The 14,820-nt window shown below is 38.9% G+C and overlaps 1 protein-coding gene and 1 pseudogene across 1 annotated transcript; one reads left to right on the top strand and one right to left on the bottom strand.

Moving 5' to 3' along the window:
• Nucleotides 1–305: 305 nt before the first annotated feature.
• On the bottom strand, nt 306–950 carry LOC127159420 (gastrula zinc finger protein XlCGF7.1; the record flags this gene model as incomplete). The annotated part of the gene is made up of 1 exon (XM_051102249.1): nt 306–950. A coding segment is annotated over exon 1 (645 nt), but the record flags the coding sequence as incomplete, so codon positions are not given.
• Nucleotides 951–8,473: 7,523 nt separating this feature from the next.
• LOC127159421 (NACHT, LRR and PYD domains-containing protein 3-like) overlaps nt 8,474–14,820 on the top strand; it is a 29,246-nt pseudogene continuing 22,899 nt past the window's right edge.

The raw sequence follows: 14,820 nt of genomic DNA, 5'->3' as shown, positions 1-14,820 counted from the left end.
AGCACGAAAGCATATTTGTATTTATCAGTTAATCACATGACACTCTGAACGCTCTAGTCACACTGGTGTGATTGTTCATGTTAAAGAGCTACTTTACGTTCAAAACTCTGATCACATGTAAACGGCTTCTCTCCAGTGTGAATCTTGTGAACGTGATTTCTAAGGTTTCTTTTATTAGTGAAACTCTTTCCACATTGTGGGCAGGTGAAAGGTTTATTTCCTGTATGAATTTGTACATGGACATCAATGTTATATTTATGTTTAAAACTCCTTGGACACTGAGAACATATGAAAGGTTTCTCTACACTGTGAATTTTCATGTGGTTTTTAAGGTTTGCTTTTCGAATGAAGCCGTTTCCACACAGATTGCAGGTGTAAGGCTTTTCTCCAGAATGAATTCTCATGTGTTCATCGAGATGTTTGTGTGTAAAACTTCTTTCACATTGAGAGCATGTGTAAGGTTTCTCTCCAGTATGAATTCTGATGTTTTTTTTAAGGTTTGCTTTTTGAGTGAAACTCTTTCCACACTGTTGGCAGGTGAAAGGGTTTTCTCCAGTGTGAATTCTCATGTGAATATTAAGGTTTCCTTTTTCAGTAAATCTCTTTCCACACTGTTGGCAGACAAAGGGTCTGTTTCCAATGTGAACTCTCATATGGTATTTCAAGTTTCCTTTTCGAATGAAACTCTTTCCACACGGTTGACAGATGTACGGCTTTTCTCCAGTGTGAACTCTCATGTGGACTTCAAGGTATCCCTTTCTGTTGAAAGGTTTTTTACACTGTTGGCAGGTGAAATAACTTCTATTTGCTGTCTTTTGAATGCTTTTTTGTGAAGTCTTTTTGTTATGTGATGAAAAAAATGATTTTTCTCCAGTCATGAAACCATATTTCTCATGCTGAACATTATCTTCCTTTTCATTGAGTTCTTGACTCTCCTCATTCAATGTCATCAGGTCTAATGCAAAAAAGACAAATCCAAATTAACCCCATTTTTTTAATGGCTCAAAGAACAAACATTAAAAGCATCATGTAGATCTTGTAAACACTATGCTATTAAAAGAGGTGTTAAATGTTTTCTTAAATCATCTTCCCATTATTCAAAGTGATGATCAGTGGCGGTTCTACACTGAATTGCTCCCCGGGCGAGACTCCACATTTTGTACACACCACACGTTTTATTATAGTAATACTACATGTCATCACATAACTGACCAAATTTTACCAAAAAAAAAAAAAAAAAAAAAAAAGAAACTGCTCATAACTTGAATAAATATACTGTGTACAAACAAATATTAAGAAAAAATATTTTAAATTATTAAGAATAATATACAAATAAAATATAGAATAAATCACACTAAAGAAAATTAAATTATTTATTTCACTGCAGAACAGAAAACACAAACTGAAACTAAAATCTGACATAAACAATAGAACACTGCGCAAAACTAATAGAAAATGTAATGGATTTAATGGTTACAATGGGAATTGTATTGGTTTTAATGGTAAGTATAACAGTGTCTGCTGGTATATGATGGATTCTATTGGTGGGTGGGATGGTAAATCCTATTGGAAAAGTGTCCAAAACACACTACAATAAGGAATTTCGTAATAGTTTCACTGGAAAAAGTGAATGGTTCATAATGCTATTTAATAGAAACCATTAGAATTTCTGTGATGGTTTGTATATTAGGCTTTTGTTGTGTTTTTAGCAAGGTCAGCATAGCAAGCATCATAAGAAAGAAGGCTAACAAACCTAAGAGTTAACGTTATACCACTAATTAACATAATGACATGAATACCTTAATCATACAGAGAGAACATTGTTGCATACCTTTATCTTTTGCCCGTTTCTGCTAATCTTCTTTTCTTTTTTTCCTAAATTGGGCACCTAACAGCTTTGGCCTTTTTCTCTCCATTGCTGTGTTTACTTTGTAATCAAGAGTCAACAGATTTCCCATCCCCCGACGCTGTCACTCACGACCAGAAGTCAAGACTAAACCAATTCACCTCCACATCATAATCGTTTTTTATTACCTTTTTTTATTAGCAATTTCACACAAATAAATAAAAAAAGTGCAACTTATTGGTCTGTGTTTATAATTTTATATATATATATTTTTTTAAGTAATATTTTGAATGAAATGTGCGTTATTTGTAATAAAGTCAGGTGTCACTGACGTAGTTTAGCCCACCTTCTTTTCCGCTTCATTTGGGAGAGGTGAACTGTACACTGCGGCTCCTTCAGCAGCAGGGGCGGCACAGGTATCATAGACAATAGAAAACCGCTTAGCGGCACAGATGATTTTTTTTCCCTCCAAGTTCGTGTGCCGCCCCCCACGTGTCATGAAAAAATGCCGCCCCGGGCGGCTGCCCCTGTTACGAGGAGTGATTGACGAGAGGCGAGCGGATCCATATGCATGCTTTTATTGGGAGGAGACAGAGACATGGTCATACAGGCAGGGTCGAGACAGGAGCAGACAGGGAGGAAACAGGCGATCCAAGAGAAAAATCCGATATGAACGAGCAATAAATCACAAGGCAGGCGGCTAGACAGACGTGAACGAGAAAACCAGGCAGGAGATCAGAAACCAGGAACTTGGAAAACACAAGGAGAACAGGAATAATAACACAATACAACGATACAATGAAACAACAATCCAGGAAGTGCAACTGAGGAGGACCGGGGTTTTATAGGATGCCTGATTGGTCACGGGGGCTGACGCCATCAGAGCGGTGGAGGATGGGAGATGCAGTCCAAGATGCAAAGTGACAGTCAGAGTGAGTGGGTGGAGCGAGAGTGACATCTGGTGGTGAGTAGACAACGGGACACCGACCAGGTTTGTGACATAGCCCCCCCCCAAGGAGCGGCTTCCAGACGCTCGAAAGAAACAACAGTCCAGGGAAGCGGTGGGATGGGAGGGAGACAGGGCGAGGGCTGGAGGACCAGGTCCATGAGGGAAGCCCAGAGATTGAGGCAGGACCGACAGAGCAGGTACCCTCCAGGGTGGGGCCGGAGGCGGAGCAAGAGCCCTCCAGGGCGGAGGTGGAGCAGGAGCCTTCCAGGGAGGGGCCGGAGGCGGAGCAGGAAGCGCAGGAGCCCTCCAGGGCGGAGCCGGAGGCAGAGCAGGGGGCGCAGGAGCCCTCCAGGGCAGAGCCGGAGGCAGAGCAGGAGGCGCAGGAGCCCTCCAGGGTGGACCCGGAGGCGGGACAGGCGACGCCCGAGCCCTCCGAGGCGGAACAGGAGGCGGGGCGATCCTCCAGGGCGGAACAGGAGGCAGAGCAGGAGGCGGAGCAGCCCTCCAGGGAGAAACAGGAATCTGTGTCACGGTCTGGGACCTGGGGAAAGCAGGGACAGAGGAGGCAGACAGAATGAGGGAAGAAGCAGAGAGTTTGTAGGGGGGCGCCACCTCCAAGGGAGGATCCACAGCCACGGCTGACACCTCAGGAGGCATTGGCGCGGCTTCTCCAACTGACGGGACCTCTGGAGCAGACTTGGGACCAGACGGGACCTCTGGAGCAGACTTGGGACCAGACGGGGCGTGACTTGAGTCTGGGCCGTCAGGCGGGGCGTGACTTGAGTCTGGGCCGTCAGGCGGGGCGTGACTTGAGTCTGGGCCGTCAGGCGGGGCGTGACTTGAGTCTGGGCCATCAGGCGGGGCGTGACTTGACTCTGAAACCGCTTCGGGAAGACCGGCCATGATGGGTGCCGACTCAGGAGCAGAAAACATGACGTGACCAGGCTGTGGCTTGACTGAGATGGCCTGAGCAGGCTGTGGCTTGGCTGACGGGGCTTTAGCTGGCTCTGACGTGGCGGCCATCTTGTGCAGTGGCTCTGGCGAGGCGGCCATCTTGTGCGGTGGCTCTGGCGTGGCGGCCATCTTGTGCGGTGGCTCTGGCGTGGCGGCCATCTTGTGCGGTGGCTCTGTAACTTGGCTTGAGACAGGAAACACAGCTCCAGCTTGGTTTGACACAGCTCCAGCTTGGTTTGACACAGCTCCAGCTTGGTTTGACACAGGAACAACATGGCTTGACTCAGGAACAACATGGCTTGACTCAGGAACAACATGGCTTGACTCAGGAACAACATGGCTTGACTCAGGAACAACATGGCTTGACTCAGGAAACACAGTTGCAACTTGACTTGACTCAGGGAATGTAACTGTACCTTTAAACGGCTCTTGTATGGCAGCTGTGACGTGACGGAGCTCTGTGATCGCCGCCATCTTGTGAACGGGCTCCGCCGTTGCCGCCATTGTGTGGACGCGCTCCGACGCGGCCGCCGTTTTGTGAACGGGCACAGCTGTCGCCGCCATTAGAGCGATGCTATCCATTACGTTCGCCGCCATTTGAGCAATACGATCCATTGCCGTCGTCATGGCTCGGGCGCGCTCCAGCGTGGCCGCATTTCCCCGAGTGAGCCAAGCGGCCAGCGGATCTGTGGCGTCGCGCTCCGGCGCGGCCGTCATTATATGAGCGGGGTGCGCGGCCGCCATTACCGCGTTGTCGCGTTCCTCCTCCGCGACCCCCACAGTAAGCGACGCGCCCACACACAATAGTCCAAAGTCCATACCGGAATGTCCGAGGGAAAAGCTGCTGGATCCTGTTGTGCTGGATTGTTCTGTTACGAGGAGTGATTGACGAGAGGCGAGCGGATCCATATGCATGCTTTTATTGGGAGGAGACAGAGACATGGTCATACAGGCAGGGGGAAACCAGGCAGGAGATCAGAAACCAGGAACTTGGAAAACACAAGGAGAACAGGAATAATAACACAATACAACGATACAATGAAACAACAATCCAGGAAGTGCAACTGAGGAGGACCGGGGTTTTATAGGATGCCTGATTGGTCACGGGGGCTGACGCCATCAGAGCAGTGGAGGATGGGAGATGCAGTCCAAGATGCAAAGTGACAGTCAGAGTGAGTGGGTGGAGCGAGAGTGACATCTGGTGGTGAGTAGACAACGGGACACCGACCAGGTTTGTGACAGCCCCGTTCGCCCATGCCTAAAACTGCCACTGGTGATGATGATAAAAAAGATCAACTTGGGTATGTTTTAATGCTTAATTTTAATGAGTCATGTGATCTCAACATGTCTGTCCACATGAGTTGACCCGCTCCATGTCAAATAAATCCACTTAAATTACAACAATCATATGAGATTCTTCAAAAATATCATTCCTTTCTGTAAGTGTTGGACATTTTATTAAGGATCAAATGAGTTTATCTTTGAGAATGAAAACTAACCTGTTTGTTCCTCAGTATCTTCATGTTTGACTCTGAATGTTTCTTCAATCTTCATGTCTTCACTTTCCTCTTTAATAAATGCAATCTTTATAATAGTCACGTGGATCTCAGCTAAACAGTTTTTCTGTGTTTGGACACTTTTTCCTGTTTAAGATATAATTAACAGAATTTAGCAATTATTTAATAATTAATATTAATAATTAACTGAAAAATAAATCCAAAGTAAATCTCTGGGTGCATCTCTATTTAGTAGTCATTGCACTGGTAAGGGAGTCAGTCAGATAATGGGCTTAAATTATTACCTAACCCTAACAAACGAAAACTAGCACTCAAATGAATAAAACGACAAATTATATAGTTAATAAAGTGTAGCCTATTAATTCTGAATCAATTAATCAATTCCAAATCATTTAGATTCAATTCCCAATTGAATCAATTAAATTTGATCTAATTACCCTGAATGTACTACGCCGTTTACAGAAGAGGTCTTCACGGGTCCAAAAATTTGTACTGGAACCCGAAGAGACCTGTAAAATTGTTGCACGGAATTGACCTGAACCTGTAGTTAATTTGAAAGTGGGACCCAAACCCTTGCAGACCCGAGAAATGCCTTAAATTTACTACCCAGACCTGACCATTTTTCGAAAATTGGACCCGAACCCGGCTGGGAAGACACAGACCCGACTGCACCCGGTCGGCAAATATATTGCCCAGCAAACCGCTATTAACAAATCAATAAAAGTTGCAAAAAAAAAATAAATAAATAAATTGCCTTACCTACTGTTAGTATTCACATGCCGTGCGACAGCTGCTTTTTGGTGATGTGCTTCGGATTCTTCCACTCAAAATAGGCATTTTCAAAATGATAGAATAAGTGATCTGTGGGGTATTTTGAGCTGAAACTTCACAAACACCTGATACTTATGTTACATATTGTAAAAGGGGCATAATAGGTGCCCTTTAATGCACTTCAAATAAGTATGTTGGGAATAAAAATGTACTATAAACTTGAATTTTAAGTGTATTTTTATATATTTAAATATGAAAAGTTCAGATGCAAAAGCTTGTCCATCTGATGTTTTTTCTTAAAATAAGTATTTCATCATGCTCCTATGTACAGGTTTCTACCTAGGTACCGGTACTTCTGTGTGGGCTGAAGCTGGGATTTAGTGAGTCTGAAGTAAAAGTATTTGGTGAATGTATACTGATCATTTGAATGCGTCGAAAGCATTCACCCAGTATCATTATTTCATATTTGACTGAAGTGGCTTTTAGAGGGTTTTGCATTTGAACTCTTCATATATTATATATTACACATTTATTAGTATGTCTATTTTTTACCTGGGTAGCATAATGGTCCCATATCCCATATCTGAATGACAATAAACCTCACTTTAACTTAAACTATGAGGCTATCAGGCTAAATATGTTTGGTATACTGACTTGGAAAGCAGAACCACTGTGTAGTTTTACCATGATGTGCTTTGCACAATAACTGCACAGAAACAAATTACTAATGCACTATTAACATTCTAGTAACTACTACTGACTAACCAGAAATTCTGATTAACAAATCAGTAAGTAATAGTGCCGAGTTGAAAGTGATAGCTCACTATTAGCTAATCAGTAACTATGTTTTTCATATCTCCCAAAAAACTACTAAGAACTACTATATACAGGTTCATAATTAATATGAATCATGCAAAATGTATAATTAATTCTAAAGTAAAGATCATGGTAACACACTAGTAATGACTCATGTTGGACCAAATACTTCAGAAGGAATTACTAATTTTTTGGATCCGTATTCTAAAGTGAAGATCATGATAACTCTCTAGAAATGACTGAAATTATTCATTATTCATTAGGTATTAAGGTATGTGTAAGGTTTTGGATAGTAATGACTCAAGTGTCAAGTAGTTATACAACAGTAGTTAGTAGAATGTTCACAGTGCATTAGCCCTTTGTTCCTGTGTAGTTATTCATTAATGATGGAACAGTATTCTAAAGTGTTACCCAATTTTGCAGCATCTCATGATCTACTGATCAGCCATTTTCTCAGTATGGTATAGTGGGTATCACATTCCTTGTAGTATCAACAAGACGCAGTGTAATTTGCAACCTGGGGGGTGTTTCATAAAACAAGTTTACCAAATAAGCCAGGCTTATTTCAGTTAGTCTGATTTATTTTGAGCCAAATCAATTGACAATAATTCAGACTAACTGAAATAAGCCTGGCTTATTTAGTGAACTTGTTTTATGAAACACCCCCCTGGTTTCCTGAACAAGACTTGTACAGCCAAACACTTGCTTTCTCCAAAGATGCAGTACATACATAAAAGGGCAAAGAGCACAAGCTGTTTCTTATTTGTCTTTGGTATGATAAGTTTACATTGATAAGGTTTCCTTTCGTTTATCATTTATAACTCACTTTTATTGCCAGTGCCTAATGATCTAAAACATCCAGTGAGTTTGTCTACTGCTCTAAAGTAATTTGACTTCTGACATAAAAATGAATATCCTAAAGGCAAAAATGTAGCTGAATTAGTGAAAATGAAAATTTATACAAAAACTGTAAAAAAAAAAAAAAGAATACATTAAATATAATAAACTATAATACATATATAAATCAGTTATATATTTTATATGAGCACTGTGATTTATTCAGTTTGTAGTTCATGTTAATTTTGGTTTGAAAATTGCTGAAATATCTCTACTAATTTTCCAGTCTCTGTTGTACAGTAGTTTATGTTAGTTTGTACTATGACCTGAATCTGCCTGAGTACTGAAATAAAAGAAATCTTTGACCTCTCTGAAATCACTGACTCTTGCTGCTCTCATGAAGAGGAACAATGACTTGACATCCAGGAAACTTTACAGGTAATCTGAAAAAGACCATTTTATGTTACTTTGTTATATTAAAACAAGAATATAAGAAACTAAATGTATTAAATTAAATGTATTTAATAACTGGATAAACTGTAGTAACATCACTTAGTTTCACTAAGGTTTGCTTAACACGATTGTCTTCAAACCACACAAGTGTCAACTGTGTTGAGTGTTAGAAAGTATAAATATTATCTTCATATTATAAATACTGTAAGTACTGCTGTAAAGAGATTTCTTGCCATCAACATGATAAAAATAAAGAACAGCAAAATTAATGTCACACTGTAATTATGCATTTTAAAATACATATTTTACTCATGATATAGAAAGGAAAAGAAACTGTTACTGACAGAAAATTCCTGCAATCTCCTACATACATGAACGGACATCAGAAATCAGAGAAGATCATCGGAAGACTAAAGAAAAGAAAAGAGAAACAGAATATCATCATGTTTAGCAGAAACAGCAGAGGTAAGATAATGCACAAGAAGACATTTGAGATTATACAGCTGATAGTATAGTAGATATTAACAGTTCAGACTATTAGCCTCATGTATAAAACTTTGCAGATTTTATCCCAAGTGTGTTTATGCATGAAAGGCAGATTTCATATATGCACATTTTCAGATTTATAAAACCATACATACGTTACTCCAGGACCTGCGCAAAACACAGAAAAATAATCATTGTTTCATGACCATATGGGTCCAGTTAATGAGGTAATTAAATTATTAAGTGCTCACTGAGCATTAGTGATGAAGACCTGTTGTTAAGCAGACTCACTAAAGGAAGGAAAAACAAACAAAAATGAACAGAAACACAACAACTACAAATGGCAGTCACATTACTTTCATTGAAATCAACTGCAAATAAAAGAAGACATTAAATCTCTCAAGAGATTTAATCATCCTCTCAGCAGATGATAAACAAATCCACAAACAGCATTACCAGCTTCACTTCTTACTAACCAGATAGACTTTATTTCTTAAAATGACTCTTCTGGCAAAATCAAACAATCCCTTTAAAACCATTTCACCTATACTCAAAATTAAACAAAACTTTCAAATCATTCACACATTAGTCAATATTATATATGCACTACAGATTATTCATTAGACACCACATCAAAAATTAGAAAACAGTGTCCATAGTGTCTAATGAATGATCTGTAGTGTGTATATTATTGACTAATGTGCGAATGATTTGAAAGCTTTGTTTACTTGTGAGTACAGGTGAAATGGTTTTGAAGCGATTGTTTGATTTTGCCAGTAGAGTCAGGGGTTCAGTGAATTTAGTTTGAACATTTGAATGTTTCGTGTTTAAGGTTTGAGAAAATAAGTGGTTTCAAAAAAAATGTTTTAGCAATTCAGAAAAACTGTAACTTGTGGTGTTGTATTCTTGCAGTTCTACACAAGAATATATTGAAATGGCCAAAATATAGTTCATAAAAAATACAGTGTTAAAAAACACTTCCATTCTTCTTTTGAATTCCAACTAATTTTGGTGGCCACAGACAATCTGCTAATATTAGGCTCTTTGTGCTGCCTCTGTCATTCCATGCACAAGATCATGGTCTATCACTGTACTGTAGCTCTAATTTCATCTGAAAAGACTGTTCTTGCTTTTGATCTTTCTCATCCTCTTCTTCCACCACCTCGTATTCGCACTCTTCTGTAACCCCTCAGATTGACGGATGTACCTATGCCATCTGTACACTTTCAACTGGCTTATATTTTTTTATATTTAAATATTTAGAAACAAGTGTGAAGAATTTTGAATTATTGTGTGTAAATAATGACAGCTGTGTTGCAGTTGTGCTTAACGAATAACTAAATAGCTAACAATGAATAAATATATAAATAAATAAAATCAAAGGTAAAATATGATGAGCTGACAATCATAATGTAATGACTTGATTAACTGATATCATTTGGAGTTTATTATTATTGTGTGTTATGAAATTTGTTATTCATTATGTTCAATAGTTCTACAGATTACCATATATTTAGTAGGAACTAGATTTTAGAAATGTAATATTTATCAAAAGCAAATATCATTAAAGAGCTTTCCATTTGTAAGGTCATATGTTGGAAATAATTTGATTACCAAGTATGTTTAAACACACAAGTGCAGAAAGTACAGACATGCAATGATAGTGCAGACATACATCGGAATTACATAGTGAAGATCTTATGATTGATTTTGTTGTGGATTATCATGTTTTTTTGTTTTTTTTTTTTTTAGCTCAGTTCATCATAAGAGATCAGAACCAGAGCCCAGCTGTGTGTCTATGAAGAGTAACACATCTATGGCTGAACCATTTCAATTTAAGAGTGGAGATACACAACCTGGTCTCAGGTAACACTTTTTATATTGTATTAAAAAAAAAATATAGTATGACATTATATATCATCATGTGTTTTCTACAAGACATGGGAAATTATTTATGTTTTTTAAATTCTGACCCTACAATTCAAATTTCACAGCAGAAATTGACACTCATCACACCAGGCAACCTTTTTCCAATCTTCTGTTGTCCAGTTTTGGTTAGCTGGTGTGAACTGTAGTCTCAGTTTCCTGTTCTTAGCTGACAGGAGTGGCACATAGTCCATCTGATTCAGGTTTGAACGTGTTGTGTGTTCAGAGGTGCTCTTCCTTGAATGTAACGAGTGGTTATTTAAGTTTCTGTTGCCTTTCAATCAGCTCAGACCACTCTGCCAATTCTCCTCTGACCCCTGGCATTTTCGCTCACAGATTAGATATTAGATATTTTGTCCACTGATTAGATATGTGTTAACCAGCAGTTAAAAAGGTATTAGCTAATAAAGTGGTGAGTGTTTGTATATGTAAGCAATAAGGTACAAGAGACTGTGACTTATTCACAATACAGCACACCTTGAATATCTTATTGCTTTAATAAAATGGTTACCACATCATACAAATGTGACCCTGGACCACAAAACCAGTCATAAGGGTTAATTTTTGAAATTATTTTTTATACATTATTTGAAAAGTGAATAGATATCCTTTTGTCTATTGATGTATGGTTTGTTAGGATAAAACAATATTTGTATGAGATACAACTAATTGAAAATCTGGAATCTGAGGGTGCAAAAAAAAAAAAAAAAAAATCTAAATATTGAGAAAATTGCTTTTAAATTTGTGCAAATTAAGTTCTTAGCAATGCATATTACTAATCAAAAATTAAGTTTTGATACATTTACAGTAGGAAATTTACATGGAACATAATCTTTACATAATATCCCAATGATTTTTGGCATAAAAGAAAGATCGATCATTTTGACCCATACAATGTATATTTGGCTGTTGCTACAAATATACCCATGCTACTTAAGACTGGTTTTGTGATTCAGGATCACAAATATTTAAACCAAAAATTGATGTATCGAAATGTTAATATGTGTATATATACAATAGTTCTTTCTGGCTCTTGAATCCGCTTGGCTGAGAGCCTCTTCCAGGCGTGCAATATTCTAGTGATAATGGAACTTCATTTCACCGTTTGTCGTTTGTATCACTCTGCTTGTGGTATTGCTCACAGTCATAGTGAACAGCCAAATCCATTATAATTGTATTAATAATACTGTTTTTGTGTCACAGAATGTAGTTTTAAGAGTTTTTTAGGCGAGAATGTACTTGTTAAGAATTAAAATATGTGGTTTCAAATATTTGCTTCAATGATTTCAGAGATATGAGCTCCAGGGCATCAGCAGCTCATAAACCTGCCGAGAGCAGCCTCACCTTGGCCTGATCTTCTGGAATTTGCCACTGGCTCTGATGTCGATAGTGGTCAAACATGAGATATAATTTATTTTGGGTAAATCTAACAGGCAGTCTTTGGTCTCATGAATCAATTATTTGTTCCAGAGCAAATAGCTTTGGCTGAGGCTGCCTTTGTACTTTGGACTGAATTGCCTAGCAACATTTATGATGGCTGGTGTTTATTTTGTTGTTGTTGTTGTTTTTGATGTCCAGGAGCTCATATCTCTATAAAGTGTTCTTTTAATGACAAAAGACAAATTAATTTGTTGAATACATTAACTATTTCTCTGTTTTAGTCCAGTTCAGTGGAAGAGATCAGAGCAAGAGCCCAGCTGTGTCTCTATGAAGAGTGATGCGTCTATGATTCGGTCATTACAGTTCAATAGTGGAGATACACGGCCTGGTCTCAGGTACAACATTTCTGTACAAGAGTTGAGTTGAAGACATAATACAGAATACATAAGACATTATGCTTTTAACTTTTAACTTTTTTAAAATTTTACAGTCACAAAGTCCTCAACACATTTAGATCAAATCTGAAGAAGAAGTTTGAGTGTCTGTATGAGGGAACAGCGAATGCAGGGAAACCCAACACTGCTGAATGAGATCTACACAGAGCTCTACATCACAGAGAGTGAGAGTGGAGAGATCAATAATGAGCATGAGGTGAGACAGATTGAGACACAATCCAGGAGAGCAGCAACAGAGGACACAGCGATCAAATGCAATGACATCTTTAGACCTTTACCTGGACAAGACAAACCCATCAGAACTGTGCTGACAAAGGGAGTCGCTGGCATTGGAAAAACAGTCTCTGTGCAGAAGTTCATCCTGGACTGGGCTGAAGGGAAAGAGAATCAGGACATCCAGCTCATATTTCCACTTCCTTTCAGAGAAATTAACTTGATGAAGGACAAAAAACTCAGTCTTTCAGATCTTCTTAATTCTTTTTTCCCAGAAACACAAGAAATGAAAATATCCTGTGATAAATATAAAGTGTTGTTCATCTTTGATGGTTTGGATGAGTGTCGTCTGTCTCTGGACTTTAAGAGCAAAGTGAAACTGTGTAATATATCTGAATCAGCCTCAGTGGATGTGCTGCTGATGAACCTCATTGTGGGGAATCTGCTTCCCTCTGCTCTCATCTGGATCACCTCCAGACCAGCAGCAGCTGATCTCATTCCCTCTGAGTCTGTCCATCGAGTGACAGAAGTACGAGGCTTCAATGAGCCACAGAAGGAGGAATACTTCAGGAAGAGAATCAGTGATCAGAGTTTGGCCAACAGGATCATCTCACACCTGAAGTCATCAAGGAGCCTCTACATCATGTGTCACATCCCAGTGTTCTGCTGGATCTCAGCCGCTGTTCTAGAGAAGATGTTGAGTCAAGCAGAGAGTGGAGAGATTCCCAAGACTCTCACTCAAATGTACACACACTTCCTGATCATTCAGACCAACATAAAACATAAGAAGGAATATGAGAAGAATGTGACAGATGAAGACATGATCCTCAAACTGGGGAAACTGGCTTTTCTGCAACTTGTGAAAGGCAACCTGATCTTCTATGATGAAGACCTGAGAGAGTGTGGCATTGATGTGACAGAAGCATCAGTGTACTCAGGATTGTGCACTCAGATCTTCAGAGAGGAGTTGGGCTTGTATCAGGGGAAAGTCTTCTGCTTTGTTCATCTGAGCCTTCAGGAACATCTAGCAGCTCTATATGTGCACCTCTCCTTTACAATCAAGAACATAAATGTGGTTGACCAAACCAAACAAAATCTGTTGCCTAAGCTTTTTAACCAGAAGAAATGTAATTCATTATCTGAGCTGCATCAGAGAGCTGTGGATGAGGCTTTACAGAGTAAGAATGGACATCTGGATCTTTTCCTGCGTTTCTTTCTGGGTCTCTCAGTGGAGTCCAATCAGACTCTCATACGAAAACTAGTGTCACACACAGGAAGCTGCTCCTACAAAAAAGAGGAAACACTTCAATACATCACACAGAAGATCAGGGAGAATCGCTCTCCAGAGAAATCCATCAATCTGTTTCACTGTCTGAATGAACTGGGTGATGATTCACTGATGCAGGAGATCCAACATTATCTGAAATCTGGAGAAATAAGAAAAACCAAACTCTCCTCTTCACAGTGGTCAGCTCTGGTTTATGTGTTGCTGACATCAGAGCAGAAGATGGATGTTTTTGATCTAAAACAGTTTATTGGAAAACAACATACAACAGATGAAGTTCTTCAGTATTTGTTACCTGTGGTTAAAGAATCCAGATCAGTTCAGTAAGTAACACTAAAAAAAATCACTCCATTTTAAAAACCTGACCACAATTATTATTTTAGCATGTGCTTTTTTAAATTAAATTGTATAATAAATATAAACTCTTTAATATTAAATGTAAAAACAGTAAAATGTGCAAACAAGGCATTCAATGCAAAACAATGAATTAATTAATTAAAATAACATAAACAGTCAATGGTAACACTTTAGTATAGGAACCAATTCTCACTGTTAAGTAGTTGCTTATTAGAATGCATATTAATAACACACGCTGTTTATTTGTAGTTATAAAGCACATATTCTGCATTACCATATTCTACATCCCTTATCCTACCCAATACCTAAACTTAACAACAACCTTACTTACTATTAATTAGCAGCAAATTAGGAGTTTACTGAAGCAAAAGTCAAAGTTAATGGTTTGTTAACCCTAAAACAGGCAACGTGCACCACAGGATTCATGTTCTTTAGTCTCTTGTAGGAGGCATGAGGAAGAATTTTTCATCCAATACTGTTATCATTATCATAGTTGAGGTTGTTTGGAGTATGGGGGTCACATGACTTGGTTTAGATTTTCTGTGGTTGTTTTGTCAGTTTGACCTAAAGCCAAC

This window comes from Labeo rohita, unplaced genomic scaffold, assembly GCF_022985175.1.
Source record: "Labeo rohita strain BAU-BD-2019 unplaced genomic scaffold, IGBB_LRoh.1.0 scaffold_215, whole genome shotgun sequence".
In the NCBI taxonomy this organism is placed as follows: Eukaryota; Metazoa; Chordata; class Actinopteri; order Cypriniformes; family Cyprinidae; genus Labeo; species Labeo rohita.
Note: the sequence above shows the minus strand (reverse complement) of the source record. Positions and strands in the feature narration are given on the sequence as shown.